The 21,659-nt window shown below is 45.1% G+C and overlaps 1 protein-coding gene across 2 annotated transcripts in view; it reads right to left on the bottom strand.

The window, feature by feature from the left end:
* The window catches only part of SAMD12 (sterile alpha motif domain containing 12), an 827,678-nt gene that overhangs the window by 332,296 nt on the left and 473,723 nt on the right, over positions 1–21,659 (bottom strand). For both annotated transcript variants that reach the window (XM_044295733.1, XM_044295734.1), the window contains exon 4: positions 17,023–17,163. In XM_044295733.1, the coding sequence (XP_044151668.1) occupies positions 17,023–17,163 (141 nt within the window). The remainder of the gene's footprint in view (positions 1–17,022; positions 17,164–21,659) is intronic.

The following is a 21,659-nucleotide window of genomic DNA, read 5'->3' as shown; positions in this document are numbered from 1 at the left end:
TGTCACCCACAGATCCCCCATAAGTGTCACCCACAGATCCCCCATAAGTGTCACCCACAGATCCCCCATAAGTGTCACCCACAGATCCCCCATAAGTGTCACCCACAGATCCCCCATAACAGTCACCCACAGATCCCCCATAACAGTGCGTCACCCACAGACCACAATTAGTTCAAAACCCACCAAAAGTGCACCTTTTGGTTCAAAATATTTTTTTTCTTATTTTCCTCCTCAAAAACCTAGGTGCGTCTTATAGGCCGGTGCGTCTTATACGGCGAAAAATACGGTACTTCTACACTGTTTCTGAAGATTATAGGAGCCTCCTGCATGCCTGTAAGTGTGATTTATAACTCCTTATCTTTTCTGGGAGCTCCAGAACTGAAAACAAACAAAGTGGGTAATAAAGAAAAGGAAATCAAAGCAGTACAGTGCTGGCAGATTCTACAGAAGGAATACGCTCCCCTGCTTATGAGTGAAATGTATCTAGCTGTGCAGCTGAAAAAGGAAATAATATGCCTTAAAAAGACTTTAGGGAACCCCAAACATAACTGTTCCTTCACAGTTATGATTGTACAAAGAGGCACAGCCATTATGCACACTTTTTTTTTTTTTTTTAAACTCAGGTACGCTTTAAATAATCAAGTTTTTAACGTTCACTTGACAGGCCACATAAACCCTAGAAGCTGGGAATGCAAACCCTTATTCAATCTGCTATCATTTTGAAGGAGAAACAGACATTTCAATTGTTAAATTAGGTCCCAAAATGCTTTGCAATACAATTTAGACTGAAGTTTGACGTTGCAGTGAAAGTCATCACCCCTTCCATTTAATATTTCATCCGCCATAAATGTTTTAATCCTATATCGTCAACTCTCTGACTCTTTCTTTCTATGGGTTATGCTAGCTTCAATCAATTTTCTAACAGTGATTTCTTCTGCGCCTGGAATATAGAAGGCAGTTGACGCTGGGCAATGAGAGCACAACACAAACAGTCAGGCTTATCCAATTAGCACCTAGCGAGTCTAGAAATATAATGCCATAAACAAGAGGCTGCAAACTGAAAAGCCATCTAGATGTGGAAACGCTTTGTGAAGTCCATACAATGCCCCTCACATTTGCTAAGCATTAGGCATCAGCTATAATGGATGTGTTATTTACCCTCATATTTTTTTGAGTCTATCATAATGTGTAGAGAAGGTCCATTCAACTGCAGTGGTAGAAGAAAAGCAACAAAAATAATATAAAAATCCACAAAGAACATCAAATATGTAGACCACGGAAAAGCATACAATGGGTTGTTTCTTACAGCATGTTCCAGCAAAGCATTATATTCAATAGATTTGCAATTGACCCAGGTTATTATACTTCCAAGGTACCGTAGGATGTCCTCATCGAGGCCATAGTATCTTATTTGGATTCAACTTATAATTAGTGATGAGCGGCATAGGCAATTTTCAAATTTGTGATATTTCGCGAATTTTGGGCCGAATATTCACCATAAATTTGCAAATTTGAGAATTTATGATCTCCAGTCATTACTTACTTGATTGCAAAAATCGGCAATGTAATATATTTGCGATAAAAAATTGCGATAAGAATATTCGCGATCAACACTAAGGGGTAGGCAAATTTCCTATTGGTTGCTCGTGATGTTACTAAGTGCCGATATTCGCTATAAATTCGCGATAAGAATATTCGCGATCAACACTAAGGGGTAGGCAAATTTCCTATTGGTTGCTCGTGATGTTACTAAGTGCCGATATTCGCTATAAATTCGCGATTAGAATATTCTCGGTCAACACTTCGCAAATACGAATATACAGCACTATATTCTAAATATTCTCAAATTCTCAAAATGGCAATATTCGCAAATAAAATTCGCGATTTGAATATTCGCGCTCAATGCTACTTATGATCTGGTGACCAGTGCCGGTGTGTGTAATGCACAATGGACTGGAAGATCCAGTCAATCAGTGTGTGACTTTTACTTGGCTGAAATCTACTTTGGATAAGTATATTGTTAAATACATTCCTAGAGGTAAAAAGGGCAAGCAAATAAAATTAAACCCCACATGGCTAACACATAGTGTAAAAAAGATCCTTTAAAAAATACAAATCTGAGGGGTCATCTCTAGCCTTTAAAAAGTATAAAGAACTAAATAAATGATGTTAGGCAAGGATGCTTAACCTGCGTCCCTCCAGCTGTTGTAAAACTACAGTTCCCACCATGCCCTGCTGTAGGCAGATAGCTGTAGGCTCTCCGGGCATGCTGGGAGTTGTAGTTTTGCAACATCTGAAGGGCCGCAGGTTGGGCATGCCTGATGTAAGGGGATAATAAAATCTGCTAAAATACACAATGAAATACAGGTGGCCAAAGAAAGTCCAGACCAACCTCAAAACATTGTTCAAATACATAAATGCAAAAGAACCAAGGTCAGAACATGTAGGACCCCTGAATGATGGTAATGGGGTGTTGGTCACTGGGGTACAAGAGAAGCCAGAGCTCCTAAATGTTTTTTTTTAGCTCTGTATATACAAAAGAAGAGAGGGCATCCCATGAGGGTGGTGCCCAGGCTCGGACTGGCCCACAGGGGTACAGGTGAATCCCCTGGTGGGCCCCTAGTTTTCCATCCCCTGCACAAGTGGCACATAGCACAGTAAACTTACTGCACTACATATAGAAAGGCAGTGTACAGCACCTTAACCAGTCTATGTTCATATAAAATCTGAGTAGATCATTTTAAGGGGTTATCTCCTGAATAATGTAAAAAATGAAAATCACACATAATCTAGTACATAACAACCTATTTCTAACAAAGCTAGAACCAGCCCTGTACCTCACACAGATCCAGATACTTATTTCAAGTTGACAGCTTAGGGGGCACGCCCTTTCTCATTGGTGTGTCCTTTCTACTGCAGCTGGTGGCAGTTGAAGGATGGAACTGAGCCTGTGCTTTCATCTCAGTGAGCAGGACAGAGAAATTACAAAAAGGCAGCAGATAGATTTCATTGAATAACTCAGCAGCTCTAGTACATTTTTAATTACGTGCAATTACAAAAGTATTCAGATCCAGGTGCTTTTTGAAAACTCTAGAATATTTTTGTGGGAAAAATCCTTTAAGGATTTTCTTATTATTATTGATGCAATCAGGTGTCGGAGAAGACTTATAAGTGCATAGGCCACAGGCCTGTATCCTCTTTTTCCAGGGACCCACCTTCTCAAAGTTGCTGCAGGGACCCCCATAATCAATCATCTTGTAGCATCTTGCAGCTGTATGGGCCCCTAAAATAAATTTTACTGGTGGACCCTAGGCACCCCAGTCCGACACTAGTGGTGCCACTGGTGTAAATACCTCAAATAACATACTTACCTGGCTGGCCGTAGATCTGGTCCCTAATATACAAATGTAAAAGTGAACAAGGCCCCGGGTACAGATGGATTGCACCCTAGAGTTCTAAAGGAGCACAGTTCAGTTATTGCTTTGCCTCCGTTCACAATATTTACAGATTCTTTAATGACAGGCATTGTACCAAGGGACTGGCGAAAGGCGAATGTGGTGCCCATTTTCCAAAAAAGTGCTAGGTCTTCACCAGTAGCTTAACGTTCATTGTGGCAAAAATATTTGAGGGCCTTCTACTGGACTACATACAGGATTATGTAACTGTCAATAATATAATAAGTGATAGCCAACATGGTTTTACTAAGAACAGAAGCTGTCAAACTAACCTGATTTGTTTTTATGAGGAGGTGAGTAGAAGCCTGGACAGAGGGAAGGCTGCCGATATTGTGTTTTTGGACTTTGCAAAGGCGTTCGATACTGTCCCACATGGCCCACTAATGGGTAAATTGAGGTCTATTGGTTTAGAAAATATAATTTGTAATTGTATTGAAAATTGGTTACATGATCATATCCAAAGAGCTGTGGTCAATGATTTCTAATCTGAATGGTCCTCGGTTATAAGTGTGGTACCCCAAGGTTCAGTGCTGAGTCCGCTATTATTTAACTTATTCATTAATGACATAGAGGATGGGAGTAATAGCGCTGTTTCCAGTGGCGTACATAGTGAAGTAGGGGCCCCATAGAAAGGATCAAACCAGGCCCCCCACACATCACAGAAGGGTTTCCGCCTAAACCCCTTTCAATTACCCTTGGGTTATTTTTCCACTGCCTCATTTACTAAAAGTTGTTCCTTTAAAGGGTAGAGTCCTGACAAGTTTTCACCCCCAGTAGAAGAAGAGATGGTCCCAACTGGGCCCCCTCTTGCCCTGGGCCCCATAGCAGTCGCATGGTCTGACGCTTTGTAATACGGTACTGTCTATGGAAGATGTTAATTATAGTGTTGGGCGAGCATGCTAGGCCGAACACCATTTATACTCTAGCTCGGCCGAACACCTCGTGTGCTCTAGCGCAATGCTCAATTCGCTACGCAGCCAATAAACGTGCGGGGAAGTACTGGCACTCACTGTAATGCTGTAGCCATGTTGGTTACTGGCATTACAGTAATTGGCTGGCCGGAACGCGTCATCCGGTGCTATATAGCACCCGATGACACGTGTTTTGGCTCAATCTTAGTCAGGGAGAGCTGCAGCAGAAGGTATAGATAGTTTAGGGACAGGAATCGTTTTTTTTTCAGGCAGGGTATACTATTACTTTTAAGGACTACTGTTTTATCTTGCTGCAATATATATTATTATCGCAACCTGCACTAAATTGCCTGCAATTGTTTGGCCACTGCTGACAGTGACACAACCTCTGCAACATCTGTTGTGTTACATTTGCACATCCTAAATATCTGTGACATTCAGCCCAATTGTTTGGCCGCTGGTGACCGCTACATTACCTGCGCTACATCTCCTGTAAAACGTTTGCGCATCCTATCTAAATATCTGTGACATTCAGTGTAATTTTTTCTTAGCCGCTGCTGACAGCGACATTACCTGTGCTACATCTCCTGTATAACATTTGCGCATCCTAAATATTTGTAATATTCAGTGTAATTTATTTGCACCTACACTTAGAAAACCTGCGCTACTGTACGTGTGACATACTTGCAAGCATATATACCATTTAATATGCTCAAGACGAGCAGTAAGGGACTGGGAAGTGGCCGTTGATGGTGCACACAGAGGCCGTGAACCTGGGCGCAGTGAAACATACTCATCCATGATACCTAGCTTCATGTTCCAGTTTACAGGGCTGCGCAGGACACCACTCTCGAAGTCACACCAGTGCGACCAGGTGGTCGGTTGGATTACAGCAGATAATGCTTCCAGTCGGTTAAGCACCACCCTGTCTTCCACAAAGTCCAGTCTCAGTAGCCAAGAGTCTGGTCAACAGAATCCTCACCTTGATCCTCCTTCCTCCCACCATGGAGAGTCTTGGGCCTCTCGTGAAGCACGCTTGAAGAGAGACATGAGGAGATCTTGTGCACTGATTCCCAAACTCTTGAGCATCCACAGTCAGAAGAAGATGATGGTGGGGAACCGCTATTAGTGTCTCAAGAGGTTGATGATGAGGATGAGACACAGTTGTCAATAAGTGAGGTTCTTGTTAGGTCAACAAGTCAGGAGGATGACCAGAGTGAGGAAGTGGAAGACGAAGTGTTGGACGATGAAATCACTGACCCAACCTGGGAAGGTGGCAAGCCGAGTGAGGACAGCAGTACAGAGGGGAAGGGATCCGCAGCACTGCAACAGGCTGGAAGAGGCTGTGGGGTTGCAAAAGGGAGAAGGTGGGCAACACCAAACAGGCCCACAACTGTTCCCCGGAGCACCCCCTTGCGGCAATCTCCCTTGCCAAGGGGTAGGTGTTTCGCAGTCTGGTGCTTTTGTGAGGAAAGTGCGGACGATAAAATAATTATCATTTGCAGCCTGTGCCGTACCAAAATGAGCAGGGGCATGAACACTAGCAACCTCACCACCACCAGCATGATCCGCCATTTGGCATTAAAGCAACCTAATAGTGTCTGCGGGTCACACCACTGCCTCCTCTTCCCCCGTGTTAAGTGCTGGCCAATCCCCTGTCCAAGACGCAGGCCCGGATGCATCCTGCCCTGCACCTTCGCAAGCACCATCAGCTAGCACATCCACTTCTGTGTCCCAGCGCAGTGTACAGATGTCCATACCCCAGGCCTTTAAACAAAAGCGCAAATACCCAGCCACCCACCCACAGGCCATAGCACTAAATGCGCTCCTTTCCAAATTGCTGGCCCTGGAAATGTTGCCATTTAGGCTTGTGGACACTGAGACTTTCCGCAGCCTGATGGTGGTGGCTGTCCCTCGTTACTCAGTCCCCAGCCGCCACTATTTTTCCCGGTGTGTCGTCCCCGCCTTACACCAGCATGTGTCCCATAACATCACCCTTGCCCTGACCAACGCAGTTATTGGGAAGGTCCACTTAACAACCGACACATGGACAAGTGCTTTTGGCCAGGGATGCTACATTTCCCTGACGGCACACTGGGTGAACGTCGTGGACGCCAGGAGCGAGTCGTACCCTGGGATGGCACAGGTGCTACCGACGCAACGGATTGCGGGCCCTACTTCCATCAGGATTTCCGCCACCACCTACATTAGTGGCTGCAACCCCCCCTTCCCCTCCTCCTCCATTTCCACCTCTGAATTCTCATCTTTCAGCACCAGTCAGCCATCAGTCAGTAGCTGGAAGCAGTGTAGCACTGCAGCTGGGAAGCGGCAACAGGCCGGGCTAAAACTAATTTGCTTATGCGATAAACAGCACACCGCCGCAGAGCTGTGGCAGGGTATAAGAGACCAGGCTGAGCTGTGGCTCTCTACACTCAACCTACAACCAGGCATGGTTGTGTCTGATAATAGCCTAGCCCACGTGTTCACCTTAGTGGTTCAGCAGTTTCTCAAAACCTACCCCAATTTGCCTGAGCTACTGGTGAAGGTGCGCCATGTGTGTGCCCATTTCCGAAAGTCATCTACAGCTGCCGCCAGTCTGGCAACACTGCACCAGCGCTTGCAATTGCCAGCTTACTGACTGTTGTGCGACGTGAGTACACGCTGGAACTCCACGTTCCATATATTGGCCAGGCTTTGTGAGCAGCAGAGTGCAGTAGTGGAATACCAGCTGCAACATGGTCGTCGCCTTTCCAGTCAGCTTCCGCTCTTCAGAAGCGACAAGTAGGCATGGATGTCTGACCTCTGTGAGGTTTTACACAACTTTGAGGAATCAACAGATGGTGAGCAGCGATAACGCTATTATCAGCGTAACCATCCAACTTCTGTGTCTACTGAAACGCTCGCTGCTCACAATGAAGGTGGACGATTGCATGTGGAAGAGGTGGAAATGGGGGAAGACAGTACACAGGGTGATAGCCAGACCACCCTCAGTTCGTCTTCTCAGCGCAAATTGGATGATGATGATGAGGAGGAGGAGGAGCAGGAGACGGTTGCCTCCGCTACAGAAGTTATTACCCATAGCAGGTTTATTCCATCTGTTAAGCGTAGCTGGGCCGAAGAGGTGGAAGAGGATGAGGCGATTGAGAGTCATCCTCCTGATGAGGACAGCAAAGTCTTGTCTATTGGGACTCTGGCACACATGGCTGACTTTATGTTATGCTGCCTTTTCTGTGACCCTCGCGTTATACGCATTTTTGCCAACATCGATTACTGGTTGTTCACCCTTCTCGACCCCCGCTACAAAGAGAACCTCTCATCTCTTATTCCTGTGGTGGAGAGGACTAGCAAAATGGTACAATACCAGAAGGTCCTTGTGGAAAAATTGCTCCAAAAATTTCCAGCTGACGATGCTGAAGGCAGAGTACGTAGTTCCTTGGGCAACCGAGGAAGGGAGATGAGGGTACCACACAGCAGTTCCAACAGAGGCAGGGCAACACTCTCCAAGGCCTGGGACAGTTTCATGACACCCCGCCCGCACCCTCACCCTGATGCGCAGCCTAGTGTCACAAGGAGGGAAATGTTTTGGAAGATGGTGAAGGAGTACGTAGCAGACCATGTCAACGTCCTCAGTAGGGCTGCAGTAAACAATTATTTCAGTAATCGAGTATTCTATCGATAATTTTTTACAATTAATCAAGTAATCTAATAAGAAAAAATTAATTAATATACTGTTTTCCTTTAGAAAAACTTATCAGACCCCCTGCCATCAGTCCCCAACATCCTTCATTGCCCCCTGCGCGACCAGCCCAAGTGCATCAGTTCCCCCAGTGCCATCAGTTTCCCCCCACCCCAGTGCCATCAGCTCTGTTTCGCTGTGCCTTCAGCTCTCCCCAACCCCAGTGCCTTCAACTCCACTCCCCCAGTACCATCAGCCCCTCCATGCCATCCATTGTCATGGCCTCCACTCCCCCAGTGCCATCAGATCATCCCCTCTATGTCCCCCAGTGCTATCAGATCAGCCCCTCCATGTCCCCCACTCCCCCAGTGCCATCAGATCAGCCCCTCCATGTCCCCCACTACCCCATTGCCACCAGATCAGCCCCTCCATGTCCCCCACTCCCCCAGTGCCATCATATCAGCCCCTCCATGTCCCCCACTCCCCCAGTGCCATCATATCAGCTCCTCCATGTCCCCCATTCCCCCATTTCCATCAGATCAGCCCCTCCATGTCCCCCAGTGCCATCAGATCAACCCCTACATATCCTCCAGTGCCATCAGATTAGCCTCTCTATGTCCCCTACTCCCCCAGTGCCATCAGATCAGCCCCTCCATGTCCCTAATCCCCCAGTAGCATCAGATCCGCCTCTCCATGTCCCCACTCCCCCAGTGCCATCAGATCAGCCCCTTCATGTCCCCTACTCCCCCAGTGCCATCAGATCAGCCCCTCCATGTCCCCCACTCCCCCATTGCCATCAGAGCAGCCCCTCCATGTCCCCAGGTGCCATCAGTCAGCCCCTCCATGTCCCCCAGTGCCATCAGATTAACCCCTACATGTCCTACAGTGCCATCAGATCAGCCCCTCCATGTCCCCACTACCTCAGTGCCATCAGATCAGCCGCTCCATGTCCCCTACTCCCCCAGTGCCATTAGATCAGCCCCTCCATGTCCCCCACTCCCCAATTGCCATCAGATCAGCCCCTCCATGTCCCCCAGTGCCATCAGTCAGCCCCTCTATGCCATCCATTGCCATGTACCCCACTCCCCCAGTGCCATCAGATCATCCCCTCTATGTCCCCTAGTGCCATCAGATCAGCCCCTCCATGTCCCCCCACTCCCCCAGTGCCATCAGATCAGCCCCTCCATGTCCCCCACTCCCCCATCACCATCAAATCAGCCCTCCCATGTCCCCCAGTGCCATCAGTCAGCCCCTCCATGTCCCCTAGTGCCATCATATCAGCCCCTCCATGCCCCCCAGTGCCATCAGATCAGCCCCTCCATGTCCCCCAGTGCCATCAGATCAGCACCTCCATGTCCGCCAGTGCCATCAGATCCGCACCTCCATGTCCCCCACTCCCATCTGCCCCTCCATGCCATTCATTGCCGGCTGCCCCCCTTTAGTGCCATGTCCCCAGTGCCAATGAAATAAAATACTTACCTTTCCTGTAGGGGCGCCGCTCCACAGCTCCTTCCTCTTCTTCTCCGAGTGCTGCACTGGATCCTGATGTCACACAGCATCGGGTCATAGTGTGCGCTTACGTGCACTATGACCTGACGTGATGTGTCAAGATCCAGTGCAGCGCGGTACGGACCGGCGGGTGACTATGGAGCGGTAAGTAATAGCAAGCGCTTCATTCCCGCTCCATGGTCACATGACACAAATGAATCCTCGATGCAAAAAAATTTGCATCAAGGATTTTTTTGTGTCGAATTACTCGATTCAATCGAGTAATTGTTTCAGCCCTAGTCCTCAGTGACCCCTCTGTGCCTTACAACTATTGGGTATCCAAGCTGGACACGTGGCATGAACTGGCACTCTATGCCTTGGAGGTGCTGGCCTGCCCTGCCACCAGCGTTTTGTCAGAGCGTGTATTTAGTGCTGCTGGGGGCATAATAACTGATAAACGCATCTGCCTGTCAACTGAAAATGCAGACCCTCATCCCTTATGTTTTAGATGGTCAGATCAGCAGAAGGCCCTCGCCCCTAATGTTTTAGAGGGCCAGCTCAGCAGCAGACCCTCACCCCTAATGTTTTAGATGGTTAGATCAGCATCAGGCCCTCGCCCCTAATGTTTTAGAGGGTCAGCTGAGCAGCAGACCCTCACCCCTAAAGTTTTAGATGGTCAACTCAGCTGCAGGCCGTCGCCCCTAATGTTTTAGAGGGTCACCAGCAGGCCCTTGCTCCTAATGTTTTTGAGGGTCACCATCAGGCCATCAATCATTATTTTTAATGGGTGTGTATGATGCCCTTCTTTAGGTGTAATAAAGAGTGTATTGGAGCGCCGGTTCCTTGTAATTTTTGACAGGCCTTTCACTTAGTGCATAGGCTTTATGAGTGTAGGAGTCCCCCTACCTGAACAATTGTACCACAATGTGAATGAGGCCCTCCTTGTGATACAGGAAAGAATGTTTCCTAACAATTTTACCTCTAAAATCATTGTTCCCAGTAGCGACCTGGGAGTCCAAGATGCATCCAGACATCCTCCCCATGCTGTTCCCGAACCATTTCAGTGGTGTTTCCATCAATTTCTGACTTTTTCCTGTGAACCAGACACCCTCCCCTCTTCAGAGCAGGGAGTACCTGGTTTAATGCTCTGGTTCTCCCATTGACTTCCATTGTGCTCGGGTGCTTTGTAGAGCACCCGAGCATCCCAAAGTGTTCTAGTCAAGCACCAGAGCACTTTGGTGCTCGATCAACACTAGTTAATTACTTACAAACTGATTTGGACAAACTTACTCTTTGGGCCTCCACTTGGCAAATGAGGTTCAATATAGATGAATGTAAAGTTCTGCACCTGGGGGCTAATAATCTGCATACAGCATATGTCCTGGGGAGGGTAAAACTGGGAGAGTCACTTGTTGAGAAGGATCTTAGAAGATCATAGACTAAATAACAGATTGCAATTAGAGATGAGCGAATCGAATCCCACACCTTGAATCCGACTTTCCTCGTGCTTCGTGTTAGCGAATCAATTTAACCTGAAATAGTGTAAAAAAATAAAAAATAAATCTTACTTACCTTCTTCATTTGCTTGCGACGGGCCGCCAGCAGCCATCTTGATTGTAGATCTCGGCCAAAATCCTGGGCGTGGTGACATATGACGTGTGAGATTTCGCGCCACATCTTCAAGCAAGATGGCGGCGGGTGGCCCCTCATGAGCAAATGGAGGCGGTAAGTTTGATTAAAAAATTTTAAATTTTAATTTTACACTATTTTTACACTCAGATTCCGTAATCATGTATGAACGCGGCATCTGATGGGTACAATGATGGGCGGTGGCGCTACTTATAAAAAAATGCGCTTCTTGACTAAGTAAATCACCCGAATCAAACTTTTCAATAGTTCACTCATCTCTAATTGCAATGCCAGTCAGCTGCCTCTAAGGCCAACATAATTTTGTCTTGTATTAAAAGAGGTATGAATTCGTGGGACAGGGATGTAATATTGGCACTATACAAAGCAGTGGTGCGGCCTCAACTGAAATACGAGGTTCATTTCTGGGCACCAGTCCATAGAAAGGATGCCCTGGAGTTCGAAAAATTGCAAAGGAGAACAACTAAACTCATAAAGGTCCTGGAAGATCTTAGCTATGAGCAAAGAACTGAGACGTCTAAGAAGTTTAAGGGGGGACATGATTAACCTGTACAAATACATAAACTGACCATTTAAAAAATGTTGAGAGAAGCTATTCTGTGTTAAACCCCCTCAAGAAACAAGAGGCCACTCCCTACGGCTGGAGAAAAAAAGATTCAGTCATAAGAGGAGACAAGCATTCTTTACAGTAAGGGCTGTGAATCTCTGGATTAGCCCCAGGAGCTGGTCACAGCAAATACAAATACAGGAGATGGCTTCAAAAAAGGTTTAGATGACTTTTTAATTCAAAATAACATTGAGGCTTATGATAATATATAGAAATCTTGTTCTACACACCCTTTCCCTTTAGCCTGACCCCTCCTTAAAAGAAAGAATGATGTTGATCATTTGTTTTGAGTAGGAAGGGTTTGTTTTTTTGCCTTCCCCTGGACCAATATAGCAGGATTACAGGTTGAACTGCATAGACTTTTGTCCTTTTCCAACCTCAACAAAGATGTATCTATGAAATCAACAGCCAATCAGCGCTCCTTAAAAGGGTCTTCCAGGATTTCACAAGCGGTGGCTTATCCCAAGGATAGGCCATCACATGTAAAACTGTGCACAACCCCTTTGATCCCTTTCAGGACTAGGCCATTTTCCAGTTTTGCGTTTTCAATTTTTACTCCCTGCCTTCCCGGAGCCTTTTTTTTATTGTTCCATTCACATAGCCATATGCAGGCTTGTTTTTTGCGGAACAAGTTGTTCTTTCTAAGGCCACCATTTTATATTGCATATGATGTAATGGAAAGCTGGAAAAAAAATTCAAATGGGATGGAATTGAAAAAAAGAAAAACACAACTGAGCCATAGTTTTCTGGGTTTTGTTTTTACAGCATTCCCTAGGAGGTAAAACTGACCAGCTCCCTTCATTCTCTAGGCCAGTACAATTACATCTATACCACATTTATATAAATTTTCTTGTGTTTTAATACTGGAAAAAAATATGAATTTGGATAAAAAAATATTTTTATCTTTGCATCCCCCATAACTTTTCTATAGTAATGTCTACGGATCTGTGTCAGGGCTCATTTTTGTGTGGAAATCTGTAGTTTTTATTGGTATCATTTTGGAGTGTGTATGACTTTTTAGTCACTTTTTATTTAATTTTAGTCCATTTTGATATTTTTCCATTACGGTGTTCTTCGTATGGGACAAATATGTTTCAATTTTAATAGTTCAGGCATTTTGATATACCAAAAATGTCTGGATAACCCATTAATAAGAACGGATCTTCTGAATATCAGCCGCCATGTAATGACATCCGTACATCCACATTCCCGTCACTTCATCCATCCAGCACTCTGCAGAACGGTTTAATTGTGCAGATTTACAGAGCAATATGTTGTCTCCATCCGAAATACAGTTCGCAACCGCCCTGGATCATGTCCAACAACGAGACGCTTCTCATCTAACACTAACACCTTAATCTGCCAACATCTGTTCTTTCATTGTATCATTACACAGACTATTCACAGTGCGCTCTTCAGTAAATGAATATTCAGGCTCTGCAGGATATGTGTGCGCCCCACATCTGACACCGAACTGCGAACTCCATCCTAAGGAGGACTACAGAGCTATAATCCGAGGGTATGTCCCGGATAATGGATGAGATTAGAATAAGGCGCCACTCCTGACTAAAGGCTGTGCCTGGCATCGCAGCTCAGCCTCATTTACTTCAATAAAGCTGAGCTGCAATAACAAAAACAGGCAAAAGTGGCGCTGTTACAACTGTTGTGGGTGGTCACTGGGCAGGAGGTGTCCAGAGTGTCCTTTAAGGGTATGTTCACATGGGGTTTTTTCTATGCTTAAAAATAAAACTGATCCAGAATCAGCTTCAGAATTTCTTGTGTTTTTTAGGATGCAGGTTTTCATAAAAAAAAATTTTTTTGCATTTTTTTATGTGGTTTTTTATCCTGCCCATTTCGACAGAGATCTCTGGACGTGGATTCCGCGAGGTGAATGGGTGTGTGAAAAAGGAGAACGTCCAGCAATAGACCCTATTGAAAGATGTACTGACTATATTTAATAAGAAAACTATAACTCTAACAAAGACAGATCGGGTGGGCCACAGATGAGTAGGACAAAACTGGGTAGGCGGTGGGGACGATATCCCTACCACTGTTACCCTGATCTAGTCCTATGCCCAGGGACGTCTCCTGGTGGTGGGGACTCCCTGTCCTCGTGCCTACCCTAGAACTCCTAATAAACCCTAATAAGGTAAAGATAGGAGGATAGCTAATAACGGAGAGTGGCCCCCCTTGAAAGTTGACTAACACAAAAACACCTAAGAATACAATCAAAAAGGTGACCACAGTATACAGCCCTCGTGACCTAATGCCAGGAGGTACCGGGTACACCTAGTGGTTAAAAATTACGTAGACAAAACATACACACAAAAGAAACATGTATACGAATATTAGATGATATACAAAAGATGTAGAATTAACCCCGACGCGTTTCACCCACGGAGTGGGATCCTCAGGGGGTAATGCGAGATAAATATATATAAGGCCCAACAAAAAGATGCAGTGGGCCCCGTCTAATGATAATACGTAATTAATAATTGTATTATGAAGGAACAGACACCAGACCCATCCAAATTAATGAATAAAATTGATAAATCAGCCCCCGAGGGAGAGTACATACAGTCATTGGTAACTGAAGTGAACGGCAGGATAGCATACGTCCATACGAGATTGCGTATCTAATAAAAACATAAATGTACGTGTAAGAAAAAAGAGCACAGCCTGATGCGCATACACATCTAAATTAGTACGTAGATGAACGGGTACCTGAAAACAGAGGGAGCAACCCTGTCTCACCAAGGTGAGTAGTGCGGGTGCTCAGAAAGGGGCATCAAAAATGATGACCCCGCATCATGGTGGATGAGGCTGCCGTGCACTCCCAATGTGAGGATTGCTTGCTCACCCAAGAGGACCTATAGATAGACAGAGGCTAGTATGTTAAACCTAAAGCCAAACAGTTATAAAACCAAAGGATCATTAGGGTGGGTTACTCACATGTTGATGGAGCTGATGAGAAGAAGGTCTGGAGCAACCGAGATAAAGACCGACCTCCCCCATATTTATGTAGATTAACCGATCCGCCGTCAAAAGTATGGACCTCCCCCAGATTAATGACTACGTCAACTACCGCTTGTATGGTGCGTTCCACAGTGGGACGCACACCCAGGGCCGGTGACTGATCCGCTCCCGGGCAGAGCATGCGTTCCACAGTGGAACGCACGCCACAGACACCTAATCGCGGCTCTGCCGGGCGGATATCCGGTGTGTGAGCCGCACTTCCTGTATGCCGTCATATTGCGTGTCAGCATGAAACGCATGCCATGGATGATGCTTCCGGTTTAGAACCGAGCCGGGCAACAGATACAGGGAATATAGGGATGATCGTGCACACTGCTTAGAGGACCCTGTAAGATACCACGTTGGCCTAATTAAATTACAGTATTAGATAATAACAATGATAACCTCTAGAGATCTATAAAGTGCATGGCGGAGCGCTAATAACGGTCTTTGTGTTGACGGATGCAAAATGCTAATTGAAAATTAGAAAAGGGGAGGCGGGGGGAGACGGGTAGGGGTGGGGGGGGGGTTTTATAAAATTGTGCAGAGATTAGAATGTATAGAGATATAGAGTAACATACTCAAACCGTATGGTACAAAACTGGCTATCGTACTAATAACCGGATGTGTGAAAAAGGCCTTTAAGAAAGGTGTTTGCTAGGAAAGGCTATGCCCATACAGTTAAGCCTCTTGCACGCGACCGTATGGATCTTTCTGTATTTTGCAGTCCGCAAAGAACGGATCCGCCAAAAATACGGATGACGTCTGTGTGCATTCCGTTTTTTGTGGAATGGAACAGCAGACCCCTGATAGAACAGTACTTTCCTTGTCCGTTATGCGGACAATAATAGGACATGTTCTACCTTTGAACGGAACAGAAAAACGGAAATGGAAGTTTTTTTTGCGGATCCATTGAAATGAATGGTTCCATATATGGTCCGTATACGGAACGCAAAAGACAGAATGTAAATAAAAAAAAAGAGGCCTTAAAGTGGAAGAGACCTTAAAGTGGAAAGCAGTAGTGTCACCCTACCCAAACTGGTGCCAAGTGCCCTCAATAAACAATTGCGAAAGCAGAGCGCCCCTATAAACAAAGTGCCTCAGTTATCAATACAGAAAGCAGGGTGTCCCATATAAACAGCATCAAACGACTAGCAGAGAGCCCCCTCTCAGTGTCAGCAGAGACACCCAATAAACAATATTATAAGCAGAGGAACCCCTATAAACAATATTAGCAGAGTGAGTCAATTATCAATACTGTAAGCAGGGTGTCCCAAATAAGCATCAGCTGAGCTCCCTAAACTACTAGCAGAGAGCCCCCTCACAGTGCCAGCAGAACCCTCAATAAACAATGTAGAGTGTCTCCTATAAACAATGCTAGCAGAGCGTCTCAATTATCAATACTGTAAGCAAGATGTCACACATTAGCATCAGCAGAGCTCCCCAAACTACAGTATTATTAGAGATCCCCCTCACAGTGCCAGCAGGACTCCCAATACACAACACTATAAGCAGAGTACCCTCTCACAGGCATAGATAAAATGTGTTTACCTAGTTGCCACTAGAGGGAGCTCACTACCTAGATATTTTTATGTTGTGGACTGCAGTCTGGGAAAGCAATATTAGAACGTACTCAGTGAGCTCCCCCTAGTGGTGGATTTTCCAAGCTATTTCCCTGCTCTGCCACAATTTTAGGAGACTCCTGGACAAACTTTGTATCTGTATCTGCATGTGATAACAGCAGGCCTTTCTATCATCAGCGGCAGGTTTAGCGCCCCCTTTAAATCCATGATGGCGGTGGGAGGTCGCCTTGAGTTGTAGCAGTTGTTTATTATCCATTTTGTGCTAAGCATTTTGTGACTCCTGTTTACAATATGATACAGCAAGGAGGGGAGAAAACTGAATGAGAACAGAAGTACAAATGACTCCGCTCCCAGCTCCCGCATACAGTCTTTAAAGCTATTTTCATCTTAGCAGGCTGACATTTAAACTGCCAGAACACCGATATTTTGCAGATCAAGACGACATTCATCCTGCCAAGTGGTCAATTCCACGTAGCCGTATATGCATTGTTCTTTATAAACTACTGTTGCTTTCTTCAAACTACCTGAGGAGACCTTTAAAAAGTAATTCACACCATGAAAGGGCACATTCGTTCAGACAAATATGTCAGACTCTTATTTTCTTGACAACACTGACAGCTATTGAACGGACATCTTGTACCTTGTGTCAGGAGCTGGAGGTTTCGAACCTCCTCCCGGACTTTCAGCTGGAGGACCTGTTGTAGGACGTATTGCCGCTGGCTCTCTTGGACAATCCCCATCCTCTCCAGCTTCTTCTCTGTGAGTCGTAGCAGAGCTCGGCCTGAAAGAGACAGGATATACATCACATGTTATAGGAAGCCATGAGAGATGGACGCTTCTGATATTCACAGGATTAGGGGTGTTGCAAAAGAGGAATAGTCCAGTCAGAGTGACCAGAATTGACGCCAGCATCCAGCTATCTAAACCTGATGGTCTGGGATTTTAAAGTGATTGTCCTTCCTTGAACCCTTTTTAAATGGTTGCAAATGTTGTTCAGATTAATTTCTTAATGCATCTTTGTAGTGTTTCTTGCACATTTTTTCTCATAAAAGCACCAAAATCCCTTCATGGCCAGTGAGTTAAAGGATAAAATACTTACTGCCTGCAGCCACCACTAGGGGGAGCTCATTGTATACTGTTCATACAGGAGACTTAATAATAACACAGTACACAGTTAGCTCCTAAGCTCCCCCTAGTGGCTGGTGCAGGCAGTCAGGATGTTATATTCATATCTATACAATGTTCCCCACTCCTCCTACAGAGACAGTGAGTAAGGTGGGTGATAACTTGAGATGGCCTTGCGGTTCGCCCAGTGGTCGTTTCGCGGCGAATTTTGCGTGTTCGCGATTCGCCAAACATGCGAACATATGAAGATATTCCCGCCCGCCATATTCTTTTACATTGTGAAGAACTTTGACCCATGACACATCCATCAGGTGGTACAGGACAGCCAATTGAGACGTTTCAGCACATGGACATACCCCCTACCTTATAAATAAACCTGATCTGGCCGCCATTTTACATTCAGTGTTTTGCCAGTGTAGGGAGAGGTTGCTGTGTGGAGCAGGGACAGACTGTTAGTGGCACCAAATGCTAGCTAATAGGGCCACAAAAGTCCTTTTAAGGACTGGTATAGGTGTGCTATCAATAGGTGTGATACACAGAGGGGTGCGATATACTTATAATATACTTTTATAATGAGTCAAAAACACATAGATCTATATAGTGATCACCAGGAAGTCAGGGGCCTAGGGGCTTACTAGGGCCATTTTTATATAGGGTAAGGTTCCGGACGAGGTCGCTCTTATCAGGGCGGGTGGTCTGTGGTTAGGCTATCAGGGCCAGAATAGCACCCCCTGTAGGGCAATATCAGGGACAATTCTTTGCCCACCCTGTCCTTCAATACCACATCATCATCTAGCCCAGGGATAGATGTTTTTTGCTTTCCCTTCAGGATTCATAGATGTGCACTGGAAGCCCCCGGATTGTGGTAGGACATATGGTTTCTGATTTGGTGCCGCCGAGCACTTGTTATTTCCTACCACATCTATGCTTTAATAATTTAATTTATTTTCATTTTGAGGGATATCTTTTCCATTCACACGTCTGCAAAATGGGTGCGCATCTGTTCCGCAATTTTGCGGAACCGGTGCAGACCCATTCATTTTAAATGGAGCTGGAATGTGCTGTCCGCATTTGCATTTTCGGATCCGCACTTCCGCATCTGTGCTTCCGTTTCTGCAAAAAAATAGAACATGTCCTATTCTTGTCCGCAATTGCAGATAAGATAAGGCATTTTCTATTATAGTGCCGGCGATGTGCGGAATTCACATTGCCGGTGTCCGTGTTTTGCAGATCCGCAAAACACTTACGGATGTGTGAATGGACCCTCATTGTAAGGTTACGTTTTATCTTTATGTATATTCTAATGGATTGCCTTCCTTGTACAATGATATAATATACTTTCTATGTTAGACAGTATATTATAGTGCATTTGTATTGTGCGGCAGTTGTGTGCGGTTCTGCTGCGATACTGCAGGTATATAGAGGGACAAGCGTTATTGGAACAAATAATTTCTACTGGTGTGATATACCAGTCATCCCCCCAAAAAACTGATTGAAGCAGGGTGTTATACAGGGAGTGCAGAATTATTAGGCAAGTTGTATTTTTGAGGATTAATTTTATTATTGAACAACAACCATGTTCTCAATGAACCCAAAAAACTCATTAATAGCAAAGCTGAATATTTTTGGAAGTAGTTTTTAGTTTGTTTTTAGTTTTAGCTATTTTAGGGGGATATCTGTGTGTGCAGGTGACTATTACTGTACATAATTATTAGGCAACTTAACAAAAAACAAATATATACCCATTTCAATTATTTATTTTTACCAGTGAAACCAATATAACATCTCAACATTCACAAATATACATTTCTGACATTCAAAAACAAAACAAAAACAAATCAGTGACCAATATAGCCACCTTTCTTTGCAAGGACACTCAAAAGCCTGCCATCCATGGATTCTGTCAGTGTTTTGATCTGTTCACCATCAACATTGCGTGCAGCAGCAACCACAGCCTCCCAGACACTGTTCAGAGAGGTGTACTGTTTTCCCTCCTTGTAAATCTCACATTTGATGATGGACCACAGGTTCTCAATGGGGTTCAGATCAGGTGAACAAGGAGGCCATGTCATTAGATTTTCTTCTTTTATACCCTTTCTTGCCAGCCACGTTGTGGAGTACTTGGACGCATGTGATGGAGCATTGTCCTGCATAAAAAAATCAGGTTTTTCTTACCTTGACTTCTTCCTGTACCACTGCTTGAAGAAGGTGTCTTCCAGAAACTGGCAGTAGGACTGGGAGTTGAGCTTGACTCCATCCTCAACCCAAAAAGGCCCCACAAGCTCATCTTTGATGATACCAGCCCAAACCAGTACTCCACCTCCACCTTGCTGGCGTCTGAGTCGGACTGGAGCTCTCTGCCCTTTACCAATCCAGCCATCTGGCCCATCAAGACTCACTCTCATTTCATCAGTCCATAAAACCTTAGAAAAATCAGTCTTGAGATATTTCTTGGCCCAGTCTTGACGTTTCAGCTTGTGTGTCTTGTTCAGTGGTGGTCGTCTTTCAGCCTTTCTTACCTTGGCCATGTCTCTGAGTATTGCACACCTTGTGCTTTTGGGCACTCCAGTGATGTTGCAGCTCTGAAATATGGCCAAACTGGTGGCAAGTGGCATCTTGGCAGCTGCACGCTTGACTTTTCTCAGTTCATGGGCAGTTATTTTGCGCCTTGGTTTTTCCACACGCTTCTTGCGACCCTGTTGACTATTTTGAATGAAACGCTTGATTGTTCGATGATCACGCTTCAGAAGCTTTGCAATTTTAAGAGTGCTGCATCCCTCTGCAAGATATCTCACTATTTTTGACTTTTCTGAGCCTGTCAAGTCCTTCTTTTGACCCATTTTGCCAAAGGAAAGGAAGTTGCCTAATAATTATGCACACCTGATATAGGGTGTTGATGTCATTAGACCACACCCCTTCTCATTACAGAGATGCACATCACCTAATATGCTTAATTGGTAGTAGGCTTTCGAGCCTATACAGCTTGGAGTAAGACAACATGCATAAAGAGGATGATGTGGTCAAAATACTCATTTGCCTAATAATTCTGCACGTAGTGTATACCAATATACTTTCTTTATAGTGCATTTGGGTACTGTATAGTGCATTTGCGAATGCGCATACGCGAAAATTATATTGTCGATATTTTGCATTGAAAAAAAATAATGAATGGAGATCGCAAATTCTAAGAATACATCTGGTATGTCCCTGTCCATTTGTGGGACTATTTGTGCATTTCTAGTAATTTTTTCTTGGCTGCAAATATTAGCTGAAGGTTTTTCAGGTTCGTCTGCCATTAAAATGAATGGGACCCGCCGCGAACTTGCGGTTCGCGAACATTTGATCGCGATCGCATTCGCGAACCATCCCGGCAGATGTTCGTCCATCACTAGTGATAACCTCAAATCTACTACCTCACTATTTACCACCCAAAGTGAACTTTAATCAGAGATAAGTAATGACAAACATCTGCCGGGACGATTTGCGAATATAAAGCCTCTTCGCAAATATTTCCATTCCTTCCAGGAAGGTGTGGGTTGGGGGATGGGGGAGTTGGGGAGCTGCAAGACCAGCCCTGCATGTCTCTCGTAGACCAAATCTTTCTTACATTAAAAGTGTTTTCCAGAACGTTTGTACCGATGACCTATCCTCTCGATAAGTTATCAGTATCTGATTAGTGGGGTTCCGACCCTGTGAGTGTCTCGGCCTTCTCTGTACTTACAAAGCACAGTGCCATACATTGAATAGCGGATGTGCTTGGTATTGCGCTCAGCCCCATTCACTTTTATGGGGCTGAGATGCGCCTAGGCCACTTGACCGATAAACGAGTCGTCACTGGCCTCAGAAAAGCTTAGGCTACATGCACACAACAGTGAAAAAAAAAAGTCCGTTAAAAACGAATACACTCAGTTTTTCATGGCCATTTTGCATCAGTGTGTGCATCCATTTTCTGTCCTTGTGTCCGTTTTTAATGTCCGTTTTGCATGTCCGTTAAGAACAGACATGAAAAATGGATGATTTTGATTGGCAGTTATTTCTAGACCCACCCTTCTGGGAACACCCACAGGATCGTAGGCCCCCAGCTAAAATAATGTCCCCTTTTGTGTAGGATTTTTTTGTTGTTGCTGTCCCCAGCTTTAATAATGCCCCCAT

Source organism: Bufo gargarizans, chromosome 5 (assembly GCF_014858855.1).
Source record: "Bufo gargarizans isolate SCDJY-AF-19 chromosome 5, ASM1485885v1, whole genome shotgun sequence".
NCBI classification, from domain to species: Eukaryota; Metazoa; Chordata; class Amphibia; order Anura; family Bufonidae; genus Bufo; species Bufo gargarizans.
Note: the sequence above shows the minus strand (reverse complement) of the source record. Positions and strands in the feature narration are given on the sequence as shown.